General features: G+C 36.4%; 1 protein-coding gene across 1 annotated transcript in view; it reads left to right on the top strand.

Moving 5' to 3' along the window:
• The window catches only part of arrdc1b (arrestin domain containing 1b), a 31,675-nt gene that overhangs the window by 5,718 nt on the left and 7,269 nt on the right, over positions 1-18,688 (top strand). Inside the window, exons 2-3 of the mRNA XM_087791049.1 lie at positions 12,559-12,669; positions 17,365-17,415. Coding sequence (XP_087647175.1) covers positions 12,559-12,669; positions 17,365-17,415 — 162 coding nt within the window. The remainder of the gene's footprint in view (positions 1-12,558; positions 12,670-17,364; positions 17,416-18,688) is intronic.

The raw sequence follows: 18,688 nt of genomic DNA, 5'->3' as shown, positions 1-18,688 counted from the left end.
CACACGCATCCTGTCGGTAGGGGTTTATCACCGACTCTGTTATGTCATTTTATGGTCAGCTGACTTGTAATCTTTGACCTGCACATCCACCCATTTTTCATCATTTTTCACACGCAGAGTGGTTTTGTGAAGGTCTGCAGATATTTAAAATTGTGCAGTAGTAATTGAGTATTCTACTCTGAATTTAATCGACTAAATGAGTCATCAGAATGCACTTAGTTTTAGACTGTTAAGAGCAATTACAAATGTACATTTATTTATTTTTAATAAATGCATTTCCTTCAACTTAACCATATATGTTTAAATAATAATAATAATAATATGATGGTTTTAAAGTAAATAAACCTTTCCTTTTTATGTGGTAACTTTATTAAAATTAAGATAATGGTTACTACTGTCACAAAAAAACACGTATACTTTATTGTAAAAGATAAACCTGAAGAATAAAAAAAAAGGCATTCCAGAAATGTATATCTCACAAAATCTGCAGGAGTGTACTGTCTATGTTTTTATGGGGAATAGAACAATGTGAAATGTTAGTCAGTATTTCAAGTTTACCGTGTTATTCTTAATTGAATTCTTAATTATATTTTTCCATTTTTATACTTTGTTACATTTTTCAATGTACGGTATATTTTTCATTTGTTGTTTGTTTTATATATACTTTAGATAGGTAAGCAAATTCCATAAAAAAAAAGTTTATAAAGTCGAATGAATACTCAAGGCTGAAAAACATGATTCTGCTATTTACTTTTATCAAATACTCCAATACTTTAAAAATGTGTTTTACCACTGGTTTCATGTTTTTATGTGTATAGAAATTAAACCCTTTTCAATAGCAAAATGAATCTGACGATGTTTATATAGTAATCCACTTTGTCATACAAATGTTTTGTCAGTATAATTTTGGGATTAATTGTGTGTTTGACAGAGTGCATGATGGGCTCTCACTGGGTCCTTAACAAATGGTGGTTAGGTAAAGTGCTTTTTCAACTCCACGTGAGAATCAATCGGCAGACACCCTTCATGCCAGATGCCGTGTACCTAGTGAGGCAGGGGGGAAACCTAATAGAAACTAGATTATATATATAAATTCATCGTATTAATCGTAGATGACTAGAATCCTGATGCAACACTTGTTACATACTTTATTTTTCCGACCCTATAATGTTATAAATATACATAATTAAACCAATTTGATTCATCTTGTTAATAATCACATTTATTGAAACTCTTATTTAATGTGTTTTTTAAACATTTTCTTTAAAGCAGTGGTTTATCGACATGCACGTCAGACACTACTGTTACTTTGATGTTGTGTCAGTGGCTGGATGTCATTAATTTGAAGAGTTTGACATGAGACATGACCTGCGATCTATTTGGAAACATCTTCCGTTTGCTTCCCTCGGCTGCCAGTCTTTCTGGCCGAGGTTCAAACACTTAAGATTCAGAGATCGCATGCTGTAACTGACTCCTCCCTGGAAGATTAAAATCTGTTGTGTCTTGTTATTTTTCTGCCTGTGGAGAAGAACTATTGAAAACATTTGTCACTTATGCTATTTGCTCATGATGACTCTGGGAATTCTCCCCTCCTGTGAGTTTCCAGAATAACCAGACATTTGGTTGAGCTTCTTAAAATCTGGCATAGACACTAGAATACTTGTTGACTGTCCAAATGATGATGGAGTATAAGTCGTGCTTTCTCTGTTCAACTGATGGAGCAGAGTTTCCTGTCTCCAGTTACCAGCTGCTCTTGGAAGTAAAGTTTCACTGTTGGCTCACAGATCACTGAGAACAAAGCGTATTTTAAATTGGAGTCGATGATGCAAGATCGTCGATGCCAGCGGGGACAGGCAGGCGTCGGCGAGTTTTCTTTTCTACCTTTCATTTTTAGAAACTAGAGAATTGATGACTGCCATCCAAAGCCATCTTTTTCCTCACAAACAACTTTCCCATAAAAATAGAACCATTTCAAGCTTCCAGATAAAGTCACTGCTGATGAAAATGTCATAGTACACATGCCAAGCCTTTATGTATTTGTTTTAATGCTTTTGCATAAATAAAAGAACCCAAACATGGACACAGACGTTGGGCTGTGTATTGGCTAGAATTCAGTGATACAATATGTATTATGATACAGGGGCAACACTGCGATATACTGCACTATAGAAACAACCATATATTTGTAGTATTGTTGAGTACTTGACACTGATGTTGCAGAATTCACAGACCATCTTGACGAAGTCGTAACTGCTTTCATTTGGTTTGAAACCTAAATCTGTTCGTACGTCGGCTTTAAAAGCTGCTGGAGTCGACTGTATCCTCTCGTCCTCTGCGGGATTGCGGGACTTGAAATAATCAAAGCATTTTTCAAGGTCATGAGGTCAGAGGGCTCATCTGGCTAATTGCACTTTACCTATCTTAGGATTTTATTGTTCCTTTAGCTGTGGAGGATATAATGAATGCTTCCATCTAATGGTCTAAAGTTTGATTGCAACATGACACTTTAAAAAGACGTTCATATTTGCACTTTAATTGTAAATGAAAACAAAAAAATTATCCTATTTTACACAAACTGTATTGAACCATAATTGAACTATGGTGAAGAATGTAACCCGATTCTAAAATTGATACAGTGATGTTGAATATCAATTAGAAAAAAAATAACACAATATTTCAGCGTATCAATAGTTTCATAAACCCGATTACAAGGTTTAGCTGTAATTACAATAATTTGTTATATTTTGATGTTTTTCTTCATTAATTTTCTGCCACCTATACCCTTATTGGGTATTTAATTGTATGATGCAAACAGAAAAATGGACAAAACTTTTTTTTTTCTAGGTTTGTTTATGATGCACATATTATATTTTGGCAATTGTGCATCCAAGATTTTATGCCATTACCCAGAGATGTTTTTTTTTTTTTTAAAGCATTTTTTATTCATTAAAATCTTCGTTAATACAAAAGAGAAACCTGCATTAATTTGTATCAATCCTAGTTTGGTTTGTTTAAAAAAAGAAAGAAAATACACATTTACTGCTATCATTACATTTGAGTTTGTAATATACTTTTCTGCCAATTTCGCCTTTAAAATTGTTTCATCTGCTGTACAGTCTGTTTCCACAGTGATTTTTTCTGCCGCATAAATGAAAGATTATCAGAATAATGTGTGTTAACACATCATATTAGCTCAACATATAATGTTGCAACAGTCTTATTTGACACAGAACTTGTTTGGATAACCCCCGTATCAGGTGTCTTTGTTTCTTCACCAACAAAAGGAGAGTAGAGGTAGTTCCCTTTAAAAAAAAGAAAGCTTTGACTAGAGAGGTCAGGCAGCTCAGATGTTAGTACATCCCTTTCTTTGCGGTGTTTTTGAGGACCGTCCAACTAGGACATGACCAAAGACTGACCAAGGACAGAAAAAATAGCCAAGTCACAATCCAGGAAGATGCAACAAATCATTTCCTTAAAATAATATACCAGAAATGGGTGTTTTAAATGTTTATTATTTAATCCAAATGTGCTCTTCTTCCAGAAAAAGAGGCTCATGGGCATTAAGTGTTGGGAGCAGGCAGAGGAAGGATTCTCTTACAACTGTTGGTAATGAATCATGAGATTAGGTGGCCATGTCTGCCCTGTCCTTCAAAGAGGGCATTAGCAAAGAGATTGAAAAGAGTGAGCGGGACTAATTGTTTTCTGCACTTAAAGATTTAATGAAGGTTGTTAGCGAAGTATCACATTTCTCTTCCATCTTGTCGTAACAAGTGAGGGCCGTGACCTTGGTGGACGACGGCCAGGACGGCCATGGTTCCATCCCTGTCCGATTGTCCTGACAGAAAGCGATCTCAATGTCTTTTTTTTCTCTGAGTAATCCAACTTGATCAAGCATTTTGAAGATTTCACAGTTGTCGCGACAAACTCACTGGAAGTTAGTCGTATCTATACATCTGTTATATTGGCCGACATAAATTAGATTATAATGAATTAATTCACCATCAAGTATTTTATCCCTGTTAGCCTCGGTTACATTGTATCCTCACCATAAGGTGTCTCACAATCAGAAAATATTGCTGATAAATATTTGCCGTTATACATCATTTTATTTTAGGAAAGAAAACCATTCTTAACTAGAAAAAGTGTATGTATCAGACTTAGGCAAGGAGCTTTTTTTTCATACATTTCGTCCATTTTTTCTCCAAGGTATTAATTGGCTTTCAGTTATTTTCACAGTATTTTTTGATTCATTTTATCATTAAGAGTATTGTTTAAGGCATTGAGCTCATTGGCTTCATGGTTTAGGACCCTGTGGTGCGTTCAATTCCATTGATAAAACACATGATCTAATTGTAACCGAATACATTCATAGACTTTTGGGCATACTTTGTGGTCCAAGCTCGACTCAGGTGTTGAACAAAATACATTTCATCAAATAAAATGTGCCTTGTCTGGAAACCTCCAAAGAGTAGGTACTGTTGACCAACATGGTCTTTTATATCATTAGAATACTTGAGAAATGGGAACCTCTGTGGGCAATAAAGTATCATTTTTACAAACAAGGAAAAATGTAAAAAATGTTGATAGTTGGTTATTTTATTTGAGATTTTTCATAAAGTAAAACAAAATGCAAATAACATTGTCTGACCCACACATAACAATGAATTAATTAATTAAATAAATACACAAAACAAAATGCCAAGCACTCACAAAAATATGAACAATAATAACTATAAAATACGAGTCTTTGAAAGTTTCATAAGCAACATTTCAAATCTAGGAATAACTTATTTTCTCCAAAACTGACCATGATGTTATTTAACACTGATACATGTGACAATGGTTCCATTATATAACGGAATGTCATTTTTTTTTTTCATCAGACAGCATTGTGGCTCTTTTGAGTCATCTGGTTTAGAGAAGTGTAGAGTTTCCCTCGACCCTTCTTTGTTCTGTATAGATGTTACGTTCAATTGCAAACACTGAAGCTTCATTGTCCCTCGCAGTCTTCCAGCTGAAACTGGAGTCTGTGTAATTTGTGTGAGAGAGAAACCGGTCATCGTTGGCCTGACAAAAGTCACAAAGTCGCTCATGCTGACTGACGTAAGACCCTCGTCGTTCTGGTCATTTTATTGTTTACGCAGAGCCGTCTCGTTTGACAACAGAGCCGATTGTTACTCTAAGAAAACACCAGCCTGAAGGTCTAAATTCCTTCACTGGATCAAGGTGTGTTGAAGATGGTGTTCTCTCTGAAGAGGCTTTAAGGTTGTTGTTTTTTCGTTCGTGTCGTTCTTGTTTTCGGCGCTGCGATTAGCTTGCCGGTACCAGCTCTTGTCAACACACACCGTGCTTGTGCTTCATTCTTATCTTATAGAACCGATGATGTGGGGATTTCCACATGCCCGGCTGAAGGAGAGGGTTGGTCTTATCTCTCACCTTTTAAAGGCTCCAGGCAATCATTTTTAGAATGTCAGTGAGTGACTCAGGTTCCGCTGCATGGCTTGCATTAAAATAACATCTATTATTATTTCCATACCATTAAAGTGGTGTTAAAATGTTTGATTTATTATTCAGTTGACATTTCATGGTCTCATTAATACATTATGATCCGCGGTGTCATTCCTTATTTGCCATAGTCCTTCTTATAGCACCTTCACCTTGGCACCTTAGTTTTTCAATTCAGTTAATCTCATTTAATTGTTTTTATATTGTATTAGGGACTCCACGTAAACAAAAAACTGTTGTTTTTTTTTACTTAACTGGCATCAGACGCTTTCTGATTATAGCAGTGTACCTGATGTTAAAGGTTCCAACTTAAGTAGACCAAAGAATTGGTGTAACTGGTTCAAAAAAAGGCGAACAAATGTCTGCACCATTATGTGTAACATTTAAAACTCTTATCATTTGATGTAGCTTGTACGTTTTCTAATACTCAAGGTCAGGTAGTTAACTGAGTAAGTAAGTAATATAGGCACAAAAAGGCAACAAAGATCAACTTTACTCAATTTGATCAACAATTTATTGACATACCAATTTGATTTGAGATTTTTGGTTCACGATAGTTGATGAAGCTGAATTCTGAACTGCAAAGTGTAGTTATTTTTCGTAGTAGTTTGTTAGTAAGAACAGTGTGACTAATGGAAAATGAGTTTCATGGCACACGCATTCATCGAGTGTATGGAAAATATTGGGTTGTGTTTTTATAGTAGTGTGTGTGGTAGACTAGTGTCTTTAGGTACTAGAGCTTTTATATAATACAAATATAAAAAACGTATCCTGGAAATGCACTTTCAATGGCGGGTTAAACGTTTAGTTTTTTCGTATCGATCAAAATTGTTATTTAAGATGTAATGGGTAACCTTCTGCCAAAAAGCCACTATACATTGTAGGACTCTATTTCTAATCAGATACAATATGTTGCGTTAAATTTTTCATCATGACGTTATGATTAAACTGCAGCGATGCATTAGGTATTTTTAGGACACTAGTGAACATGATATATTCATTCATTCATTGACAACCGCTTTATCCCGGGGTTGTGGGGTCGCAGGGAGACTGGAGCCTATCCCAGAATCATAGGGCCAGAAGCAGGGGACACCCTGGACGGGACACCAGTCTGTCGCAGGGCACACAAAGACGGGACAACCATTCACACACACACTCATACCTACGGTCAATTTACCAAAGTTCTCAGTTTACCTCTGTATGTTTTTGGACTGTGGGAGGAAACCGGAGTGCCCGGAGTAAACCCACGCAACACGGGGAGAACATACAAACTCCACACGGAAAGGTTGGCTCGGCCTGGCTATCGAACCAGCAACCTTCTTGCTTAAGGGTCATATATAATCATTTAATTTGATTTGTGATGAATCTTCCAATGTAATTGAGCAAAGCACTAAAGCATCCAGAGAAAACCAATCGACGAGAGACTTAAAACAAAACAGCCAGACATCACAGTGTAGATTGCATCTTCTAGTCTGGCACAGTCCGCCCACACACACTCTTGTGCCTATAATGTTGGTAATGAGTAGTGGCACCAGGGCTGCCTCCGCCTACAGACACTCTCAGTGAACCAGAGAAAAGGATTTGGAAAAACTCCAGTGTGTTTGCAACAAATCCGGCAGCTGCTGAGTCAGAGACGCACCGTCATAGCTTCTGATGTTTCCCCCCCAGGCAGTCGTGGACTCATTTGCGTCCCGTCTCATGAGCTACATGTTTGGACCTGATGTATAATAATCCCAAAAGTAAAGTCTAATCTTGTAGACCTTGTTCTGGTGCCAAGTTGCCGCAGTGGGGATTCAAACAAGATTCTCCCGGATTAAATATTTAGCGTGTTTATTTTTTTTCGATAATGAAAAATGGCAGCAAAAGTTTAAAAATGAAGATTGCTCTATAGTGAGAACACCTGGAAACGGTGTGTAAAACATAACAATGTTAAAGAAGGTTATTAACCTGTTGGTATTGATTATTTTTATGAGGGTAAAATCTCTCATTTGTTGACTAGATTCCACTTCGATTTGTACCAGTTGAAATTGCTAAATGTTTTTTTTTACTCTTTTTGTCATTAGAACATGTGTCAAAAAACGATGCCCGGGAACCAAATCTGGCCCACTAAGTCATGGTTGGAGGAAGGTAGATTAAATTTCCCCCCGGATAAAAATAGTGGTTCGTATTGGCGATGAAAAACATGTCAAGATTAAGGGAGACGATACCATATATTGTGATGCTGTACGAATAAGGATATATATTGTAGTATTTTCCAAGTACTTGACTTTAGTGTTGCAGAATTTGCAGACTTTCTTCTGTCCAAAATTAACATGATGAAGTCGTAACCGACTTATTTTATTGTGAAACCAAAATATGTCCAAACATCAACTTTAAAAGCTGTCTACCGTATCCTCTCATCCTCAGTAATTACCACTATTCTGTAGGATTTCATTGTTCCTTAAGCTGCAGAAGAAGTAATGACCATCTAGGGCAGGGGTCGGGAACCTTTTTGACTCAGAGAGCCATGAAAGCAAAATATTTGGAAATTTATTTCAGTGAGAGCCATATAAATAATATTCAGATGTAAGAATCTGTGCTTGACACGAATTCAAGCCCTTTTCCTTTGTTCATCAAAATCAACAAAGAATTCAGACGGGTTCATCCCTTTCCATGCCTCCATTTCAATGTCCATCATATTTAAATGAAGCACAAGACTAAAATTTCTCCATTTCTGTGATCATGAAAAAACAAAAACAAATGAAAATATGAATTCAAACTAACAGTTTATATTTGTTAATTTTAAACATGTCTGATATGAATCACACAAGTGGATTAATTAAATTTCAGATGATTTAACGAGAATAAAACTGTTCATCAGTAACTTCACATCATCTTTGTCTGATCGTCTCTGACGTCATTAGAATGTGTGGCGCACCTGCACCTGTTTAACGTGTTAGTGTTTCTGCGTTTTCTTATTACATTCGTGAGATAAAGGTAATTTACAAATAGTCATCATGTGATGGTGTATTAATGCAAGTGTGTTTTAAGGACCGCGATCACAAAAGGAAAACCAGCATTTGTTGCGCTTTCATTGAAACCTGCAGCTTAACTTTGATGGACCTGACGTCATGTTTCTGTGACTCTCGTAGAGAAGAACCTGAAGCGATCAAACGCGCATTATTTTTTCGATATATTATTTAAAAAAAACAAGCTTATAATTCTATATCGTTTTTCTGAATTGCGTAAAATGACTGTCCCACGTTTTGCTCTTTTTATTCTCGATTCATATGATCTTTTCCGTGCGTTCAGTGGAAGAGGCAAATATTTGTTTGTTCATTATTGTGTTGCAATTAAACCTTCAGCCCCTAGATCAGGGGTCGGGAACCTATGGCTCGCGAGCCAGGTGTGGCTCTTTTGATGATTGCATCTGGCTCGCAGAAAATAACATAAAACAAAACATAAAATATTATCACTTGTTTCAGGGGTGGGCAATACGTCGATCGCGATCGACCGAAGCTGTTGCGAGTAGATCGCGTGATTTAATAAAATATGATATAAGAAAATAGTAAAGAGAGCTCTGATTGGCTGCTGTGCATGTCAATCAAATGGTTATTGTGCCGATTGGTTGAAAATTTGATTGACATGCACAGCAGCCAATCAGAGCTCTCTTTACTATTTTCTTATATCATATTTTATTAAATCACGCGGTCTACTCGCAACAGCTTCAAATATTTGCCTGTTTATATAAATAATGTTGTTTTTTTCATTTTACACTCTCTTTATTGAACTGTATCTATTCATCTACTAATCTATAAAACAAAATAACAATAAAATAATAATAATAATAATATAAATAACATTTTGATTTGAAAGCCAAAAAATAAAATCCATACAATGTTGTCAAATATCGATACAGTATCATGAAAAAAAAAATAGTGCAATCAATCACCATATCGATATTTCATAACGCCCCTAATATTAATGTTGTGGCCTATAAAGATGAGACAATTAAAGCTGTGATAAGAAACGGAGATTATCGTTGCTAATAACTATATAAATAAAGAGTTAAAACTGACTGAAGGGAACTAAATGGGAATGTGAAGGAGCACTCCACATTGACTACTAAAATAATGTGGCCTCTTTAGTTTGGCACCCCTGGTTTCTAGGAACAAATAAAAAAAAAGATAAAGCCATCTTTTAGTTCTGCCCTTCTCTGTTTCTGGCCAGCTTGACGTAGCAGCGGAAATTCATCCTCCAGCTCTTGCTCCTCCTGCAGCCACGGAGAAATTATCTGATTACTTTGTGCTGACCAGTTCATCAGGAGCTCACTTTCCACACCAGAGAGCACAGTAAACTATAGGTCACCACGGTTGTTTTCTGTCATGCCGCCGCCACAGTGGGTTTAGCCGTGTGCGGCAATAACGGCACGTGAAGCCTAAAGATAATATGTGGATCCACACATCAGGCCAGATGGCTGGAGCAGCAGATTGCAGCTGTAATTAATGCTCACATAAATGGACATTAGTCTGCGAGCCTGAAGGACAAAAGTCTGTTTTCAACAGTGCCTGCTTCGCCTCCTCCTCCTCATCCTCCTCCCCCAAAACTGTGCCAACCTGGATGAGAGGCCATCTGCCACCATCGGTTAGAGTGCGTCTGTGTGTGTGTGTGTGTGTGTGTGTGTTGCTGACTGGCGGATGCAACATGCCAGCACAGGATTTTGACGAGGGAAATTAAGAGTCAAGAGGACTACATGTTCGAACATAATTTATCATCTTTTATTAAACCCAGTTCTACTGAATTTAGTTCCTGTTATGTCAAAGCCCCATATACATTTGTGTTTAACACAAGTTTAATAGAGGGATATATTTTTTCAAGTCACCGGTTGAATAAATAACTTGAAGAATTCTTTCGAACGATCCGGCCTGCGGGTGCGTTCGGTCAGAGGTGTAGAAGACCGCAGTGGTTCATTGATCTATCTGGAAAACCTGTTGTTCAGTCAGAGTGAAATCTGAGCATAGAAACAGAATCTTTAACTTCTTTTGTGTGTGTGTTTACATGGATTTCTGATTGTTTGCCATGTGCTTTGTAACTGTCACGGCGAGCTCTATTGTTGAAAGATTCACAGAATAAATGTGTGCGAGCTATTTAGAGAAATGTAAGGTAGACCAAACACTACAAGGACAGTATCTTAATCAAACTCATACTTCCTGTTACAGTTAAGTTAAGTTTATATACAACAGTATTTGCTTGGCCAAACTCGACTGTAAAAATGATCTTGGCCCATTGTGTGAGTTTAACCCCACTCTCGTCGGATTAAAATAACTACTGATCCACCCAAACCCCCCATTGTTTTTGGCTAAAATATATTTTTGGTTTTGGTTACTAATATTTTAATGTCTTCCCTGAGTTTTAAACTGGCGCCTCACACAAAAGACTGTGGGTTTATCGTGGCAAAACAACAAAACAACTTTCAAGACCAGCATTGATTATGGTAACGGGTCGATTAGAAGATTTATTCTCCCCTTAAAATTCAGGCAGTTTGTTGTGACTCCAGGTGGAGTGAAGGGGAAGTTGCCATTATTCAAAACAAGATGCAAATCAGAAAAGCAATCTGCGGCAAAGACCGCGCAACGATCCTCTTAATACTTGTGTTTTGTCGGGGAGGAAAAACTTCACCAAGAAAAGCGGTAAATGTCCAAAAAAACAAGCCATTTTAGGATTTATTATGAACCTACAGAAACTGAGATTCATGCTGGTCACCTGTGGATTCATCTTTTTTAACATCCCTTTAATGAATCCAAAACTTTTTCTACTAGCCAGTAGTTCTTCTACCCAGTCAACCAAGCCGTAGCCATTTGTTTAGGCTTCGTTTTGCCTTGCTAATCAGCTAATCATGTGTCTGGAAATAGGACACCGGTGGCTATAGCGAAGGAGGCAGCTGTCATTCAGGACACAAAACCACAGGAAGTATTGTGACATGAGTGACATTGCAAGGACTGCTAATTTTGGATGGAAAAAAAAGAAGCTGAAGGAGACTTCAACCGACACCAAAACGTCAATGAAGTTATGTTTTATTCTGAATGATTTTGGGATTATTTGACTTTTCTCTATAGTTAACCTTTAGTTTTTTTCTTCAGCTTTTGCTGCATTTGTTTATTTAATGATGTTGTTTTTATTTTAATCTTTTTTTTTTTAATATTTAAAATAAGTGTAAAGGGAGTTCTGAAAACGGTTGAATTTAATTTGTTGAACCAGCGTCCTCTGGTCAAACCTTCTGCCTGTTCGCTCAACTCAAAAATCCTGCTCACGATTATTTGGATTCAGGTTAGATTACTTGGCGTTTTTTGGAAATTTAATTTAACCTCTATATATACATGAAATGACAGAAAAAAAAGTAAATAGACATTTTAAATGTTTATTTAGTAAAAATACTTCTATATTTTCATTTGTCCAGCGATTTGTACGCACCATGAGAGAGTGCAAAATGCAAAATAATCATGTCCGTTATCATGTTTTCATCATCATGTCAAACCATAATTAAAATTTTGATCAACAGGTTATTTTAAGTTATATATATTAAGTTATTTGTTTTTTATTTTATTATATTTCACTTCATGATAAGTGTAAAATATTGTCAAATTAGTCGCTTAAGTTATCACATTAGCCCACTTGTATGTTTCCGAGTCACTTTATTAATTTGATCACATTTAGTTTTTTGTGTGTTTTATTTAACACAACACTACAAAATAAATATCTTCAGTTTTTACACTACTATCAAGACAATACATTTTTATGATTCTAGCTCTTTATAGTAGATTATTCTCAGACAAGATGAAAAAAACATTATCAAAAAACAACATCAACACATTGTCTCTAGTATTACTCTGTAGCTTAGCTTGCTTGACATTAATACCCTGGTTTTATTCTTGTAGTTTTTTGTTATTGCACCACAGAAACCTTCCTAAATCAGCCGTAATGTGTTCCCTGCTTCATTAACCAGCATATGAGCCCAATAAAACCGCTTCAAGTTACTGTTTAGACACAACAGACTAACGTTTCTCTGTCTTCCAGCTATCAAGGTGAGCTGCCAGGGGTCGTGCGGGGTCTCCAACAAGACAAACGATGTTACTTCGAGTCTGGAGGAGCAGTACTTGAACAGAGCGCTGTCTGTTGCTGATAGAGGTAATGAATGGAAACACCTCTCTGGCTCTTTAGCTTAAATTTAACCTCATTTAACGGCCGTCTACAAATCATCACTCTGTTTGAAACATCACGCTCGTTCGAAATCCCCCATGAACACACACTTGTTGGCAGATAATATAACCTTCCGTGACCCCGGAATAAGGCGAGAGCTGTGTGACTTCAGTCGTAACTCCAGGTGTGCACATGTTTATTTTTCCGCTGCGCACCTCCTTTTTCCCCTCAAGTCTCCTTTCATGTCGGAAACATCAAGGAATCATTCGGGAACACGATCCTCAGAAATCACCCTCGGTGTGGAAGAAAAATAGGTGCCACGCTTGCACGAAATGTGTTGTGAATGCAAATGTCCTTGATGAAGCGGTAATGGACAGTCAAGCATGTAATCCATGCGGGTTTAAACACGACCCAGCAGTTTAATGTTTACCTTCGGTGTGATTGTCTCACGCCTGTTAGTGTCGGTCGGGTTGAAAGATACTCTTGTTTAGTTGTTTATGTAGTATGTGCACATTAATCGAGGTGTGTATTGGCAAGAATCTCGAGGAATACGTATCACAACACATACAATATATTTCAATACTGTTCACGGGATGGAACAATGGAACAAGGATATATGTGTAGTATTGTCAAGTACTTGACTCTCGTGTTGCAGAATTTACAGACCACATGACTCTTCACAAAGTCGTAACTGGTTCTATTTGTTTGGAAACCAAAAATTGTCCAAACATCAACTTTAAAAGCCACAGGAGTCAGCTGTATCCCCTCATCCTCAGTAATTCCCAGGATTTTGCCGGCTTTCACAGGTGAGGCTCATAGGATGTAATGAAAGATGCCATCTAGTGGTCAGAGGTTTAATTGCAATGTAGAAAGTAGAAAAACACTGTGAATATTTTGCAAAAGGCAATGGTAAATGAAAACAAATTGAAACTGTTCTGACTCTTGTAGATCTTGAACAACTGCTATCATTTGTTTTGGAAACAAAATATGTCCAAACATCAGCTTAAAAATCTGTTGGAGTTCACTGTATCCTCTCGACCTCAGTCACTGCAGTGATCTTGCATGATTTCCTGGTTTCTTAGCAGTAGAAAACATGTATATATATATGTACTGTTTAGTTGCACATATAGTATGTGCACATTGATCAGGGTGTGTATAGCAAGTATCTGGTGATACAAAATATATATATTGGGGGTGTAAGAAAATATTGATATAACAATATTTTTATTCATAAAACTGTATCGATATTTTCAAAATATATATTTTTGCACTGGACATCATAATGACAAAAAATTACATTTAACCAGTTTAGTTTAGTCATAACACCGTTAAATGCTTCACTAACTTACTTTTAAATCGTGTCAAATCGGATCAAATTTTTATTTTTTACAAAAATTAATAAATAAAATTACTTTTAATTAAAGTAAAATGTTATTTCAAATGTTAATATATATTAAACATGAGATTTAAAAGCTGATGTTTGGACTCATTTTGGATTTAAAACAGAGTTTAAAGTAATACAATTAAACACTGACGGATACTTGATATTACATGTTGTTCCGGGTTGTTTGAGATGTTAATGCACTTCATTCTTTATTGTTAATGTAAGTTTACATTTTAATTTTACATGTAAACATTTCTAGAAGCACTTTCACGTTTGATTAGAGCAAAATGAATAACATATCATTGTTACTACAGTATTGCAATATATCGTAATGTTACACATGTATCCTGATACTTGTTGTATCGCCAGATTCTTGCCAATACACAGCCTGCAAATATATACTATACTCTCTTAAACATAGTCAAATCAATGTATCCATGAGTTCTATCCATCTATTTTGAGTAATGCATCATCCACAGTGGGAGAAAACTGGAGTGGCCACAGGAAAAAGGAGAAAATGACACAAGGTAACCCCCAACCAAAGCCTCGAGGTCAAAGCTAAAAAAAAAAATATTCATCAGGAGCAAAACCGATGTGGACAATGGTGGACTAATATTAAACGTATTCTCCATCTCACTGATGTGCGCTCTCTGGACATGAATTATTCATAAGTCAGTCCAACTCCCTGTAGCCTCTCTATCTTTTTTTCCCATTTTTCCATTTCCAAACCGTCTTTTAAAAATGGGCTGCCAGCCCCTTTTGGGCTGAAGACCGTAGGGAGTGCAGGGCACTGACGGATTACCTCACACACTCGCTGATAATGTGCTGCGCTGCAGATGCTTGACAGTCAATGAGCGAGGAGAAGTGATGTCAGCCTCCTCTATTCATTCTGTCGCTCTATTGGGTAATGACCTTCTCTCTGTTAAAACTGCAGTGTGTTCATAACACCAATGACCATCTATTTGAATTTATTTTTTACCGACAAACTGCTTTATAAAGAACCCACACCTCAGAGTAACACGACACATGCTTAAAAGGTGAAGAAATACATGTAAAAAGTGTTTGTATTATTGATTATATATTAATACATGTATGTCTGTGAAGGTCAGTCTTTGTCGAGCAATTTCTTAACATTCATTAACTTACAAATGTTTTTTTCTCGAGGCAACTCTGGCTTTGTAACTATTTAGTTATAGCTATTATATTAGCTATTAGTTATATAGTTGGTTCATTTTTTAATTTTTTTTCCATCAATTTATTTCTGCAACATCTGAGAGTATTTTTCCTTTTCTTTTTGCAGTATTTTAAACATATAACTTATCTGTTGTCATCTTTTCCTAATCACATTTTTTTCCATGATATCTGTTTTTTCTTTGTGTAAAATATCTGATCGATAGCATTTTTTCTTTTGTATTTATTCAGAATTTAAAGTTCTATTATATTTTTATGAACTATTTATTACATATATTGGTAAAATGTTGCTGAGAAGAAAATCTAGAAAGCGATTCCATCTGCAACATCGCTTTGTAGCCCTCACTGGCGCTTGTTGCTAAATTCAATTTGAATGATATATTAAAGCTATTAAGTTTGAAAATGAAGGTTTGTTTTTAGTCTCTGTCAGTCTATAAACTTCTTCTATGCATTTTCTCCAAATATTCTACAACGGAAGAAGTTCACTTGCAAACCGAAAACTCGTTACACAGGAAATTAACTACTTCAAACTGTTGCTTTAAACTTCCTCTTGTGGCAGAAACCAAAAATAGAAGCAGTTTTATTACCAGCGCCCGCCATGAACAGATTTAAAAGAGAGAAGAAGGTTCACTAAAAGCGGTTGTGGTCCTGTTTTAGTTTTGCTGCCTGGAAAATGGAACCATTGTAAATCCAACGACAAGAGATGAACCTTACTACTACTTTTTACTAACTTGTGTGTGTTCTGGTCGAAACAGCTGGACCTCCACCAACATTGTTTTCAGTGACTGTGTAGTGTCAGTAAAGTTAAATATGTTCTTGTCAAAAAACAAAATGTTATATTTTACAAGAATGATATGACTCAGTGAACTGGTGACGTGTGCAGAGAGAAAAAAGTCAACAATCGTACAGTGTTTGTTCATCCAGTGTCGCGCCCGTGTTCGGTGTGAGTCCGGGTTAAGTGGGAGGAGGTGCAGGTGAAGGGTGTCACTGTGAAAAGGGAGTGACAGGTGTAATCAGAGTAAAAATAGAGACATTTAATGATCATAATAGAGCTGAACGATTATTGAAAATAACATAATTATTTTCTTTAATAATGCGATGGTAATTATTCTTTTCATGCATTTTTCCCTATTTCAATTAATTCATTTTCCATTCAAGTGTATTTATTTGTGATTGTTAATATAAAGTTATAAATTATTTTAAGATAAAGCATACGTTCAAGTTAACATAGAAGGTTCATTTAGTTACTGTAATAACAGTTGTAAACAAACATATGACTAGAAGCCTTGCAAATATTCCCTGCAAATACTTTAAAACTCCTGCAAAAACGTGCTAAAAGGTGTGATGTAAAAATGTATATCTACAAGTCAATAATTAATCACACAGACACTTGTTTTCAGCACATTCTTGCACAGTTGCTCTTGTTACTCTGTCTGTTACTAAGTGCATCTCTTGCGATAATCATCATTCATATATTTATTGTAATGTATACAATTTGAATTGTGTGAACAAGGTGATAAACTGTGGATTAGCACAAACACACAGTCTCGCCAGCAGCACGTCTCAATTTAAATTTACGAACCGATGGAGGTTCTTTCAGTGAGGAACAGTTATTTTGGTCACGATTGTAATTCCCAGAGATTCTACATTTTTATTTCAATATTAGGATTTTCTCACTTCCTTATCTGTGTTTGCAAAGAGCCTTCATCCATCAGCAGCAAAACCTACTTTGTCACTTTATAGTTTTTGCATCCTTGCTTGTTACGTATCTTTTTAATGTACAACTTCTATCTTGATCGTATGAGTCAAGAACTGAGCCTTTCTTCAAACTTTAACTTGCTAACAAGTTACACTCTATACGCAGTCATTCACACTCTGGGAGACAAAAGGTTAAGAAAAAGCATCGACCTGTCGATCCATCAGAGTCTCGGGTCGATCAATGAGTAACTGAGTTTGCTGGGAAAAGCTTCACTTAGTGTCTCTGCAGTTTCTGTCCGAAAGGTTTTGTCTGTGCAAACTTTCAAGTTTCTGTTGTCTTAGTAATAAGCAAACAGTGAAACACTTTCCTGGTGAATGTTTGTCCTGATTTATGTGTGTGTTTTTTGCAGGAACCCTGACGGCCGGAGAACACAACTTTCAGTTCCAGTTTGTGCTTCCAGGTGAGTGTTTGAAGAAGGAGTCAACCTTTATTCCTTTGTGTCGGTCAGGCCTCTTGACTTTCCTGATGTTATCAGCCAGTGACGTCCATGGAAGGGAGTCTGTTCGCTCTTGGATGACCTAAGATGACTTTATGTAACTGATGTCAAACGGTCTGCGTCTGACACAAAGCAGGCCTTTTTAAACATGACTGGCTCATTTTAAAACCAGCGTTTTCTGCAGCATCTGGTTCATTTCACGAACTCTCATAAGTCATGTCGTGTCGTGTCTCCACAGTTTTAACAAGAAAATTGATCATTTCATCGAGTTCTGAAAATTCCAAGTAGAATTACCAAAACGATTAAAAATTCTGCTTTTTGTCACCATATTTTTCCGTTTATTTAATTAATACATATTTTCCTTGATGCCATTAAATGTTTATTTATATATATCAGGGCCGGGTCTAGACAGGCATGTATGAGGGGGCAGCCACAAATCTTGAGGGGGCATTGTGCTGTTACTTACTTACTTACTTACATGTAAGTTTGAGGGGGCACAACATTTATTTGAGGGGGCCAGGCCCCCTCTTGCCCCTGCCTAGACCCGGCCCTGATATATATATATATATATATATATATATATATTATATAAATAAGTAAATTAGCATGATAAATTATTACCTCTCAATGAAGGTCTTAGGGGGGCAGGAGAACCCCATGAAAATAAAACTAGGTCTTTATAAAATCAAATCAAAATCAAAATTGGACCCTTGTGCCCCCTTTCCCTGTTCCCCATTATAGATGGATAAACTTTATTGATCCCTCTGGAGGTCTCATTTTGCAAGATTTCCAGAATTTCTGCAGCTTTTGTTGAATGCAAGGGGGCGTAAAGGGACCCAGAAGACCCCTGGGAAAGTGCTAATTTGGCTTTTCAGCTACTTCCTTATACAGAAATAGAGTTTATATATGACTACGTAAGGCTTGCATGTTCTAAACACCGTTTCTTTACGCAAATTCACTTACAAAAGATGACATCCCTCAAGCCTTTGGAGGAGCCAAGGTCTTGAGCAGGCTAGTTCCAACACAACATTTATTTTCTCTTTTAATGAGGAAATAAATGTTGTAAATGTAAAACTAAACCAACGTGCCATCTTAGCTATTTAATAACTATCTCTATTAAAGACCTATCTTTCGTAAAGAGGATTTATTTGAGGTGGAAAATATTGTTTGCAGGTCTCATGAAATCTTAGTCCTTAAGAATAGCTTGTACTTTATATAGTGTTCTTTGTGACCTTCG

The sequence above is a fragment of the Callionymus lyra genome, chromosome 5 (genome assembly GCF_982586985.1).
Source record: "Callionymus lyra chromosome 5, fCalLyr1.hap1.1, whole genome shotgun sequence".
Taxonomy (NCBI): Eukaryota; Metazoa; Chordata; class Actinopteri; order Syngnathiformes; family Callionymidae; genus Callionymus; species Callionymus lyra.
This window is presented reverse-complemented; position numbering and strand designations above follow the sequence as displayed.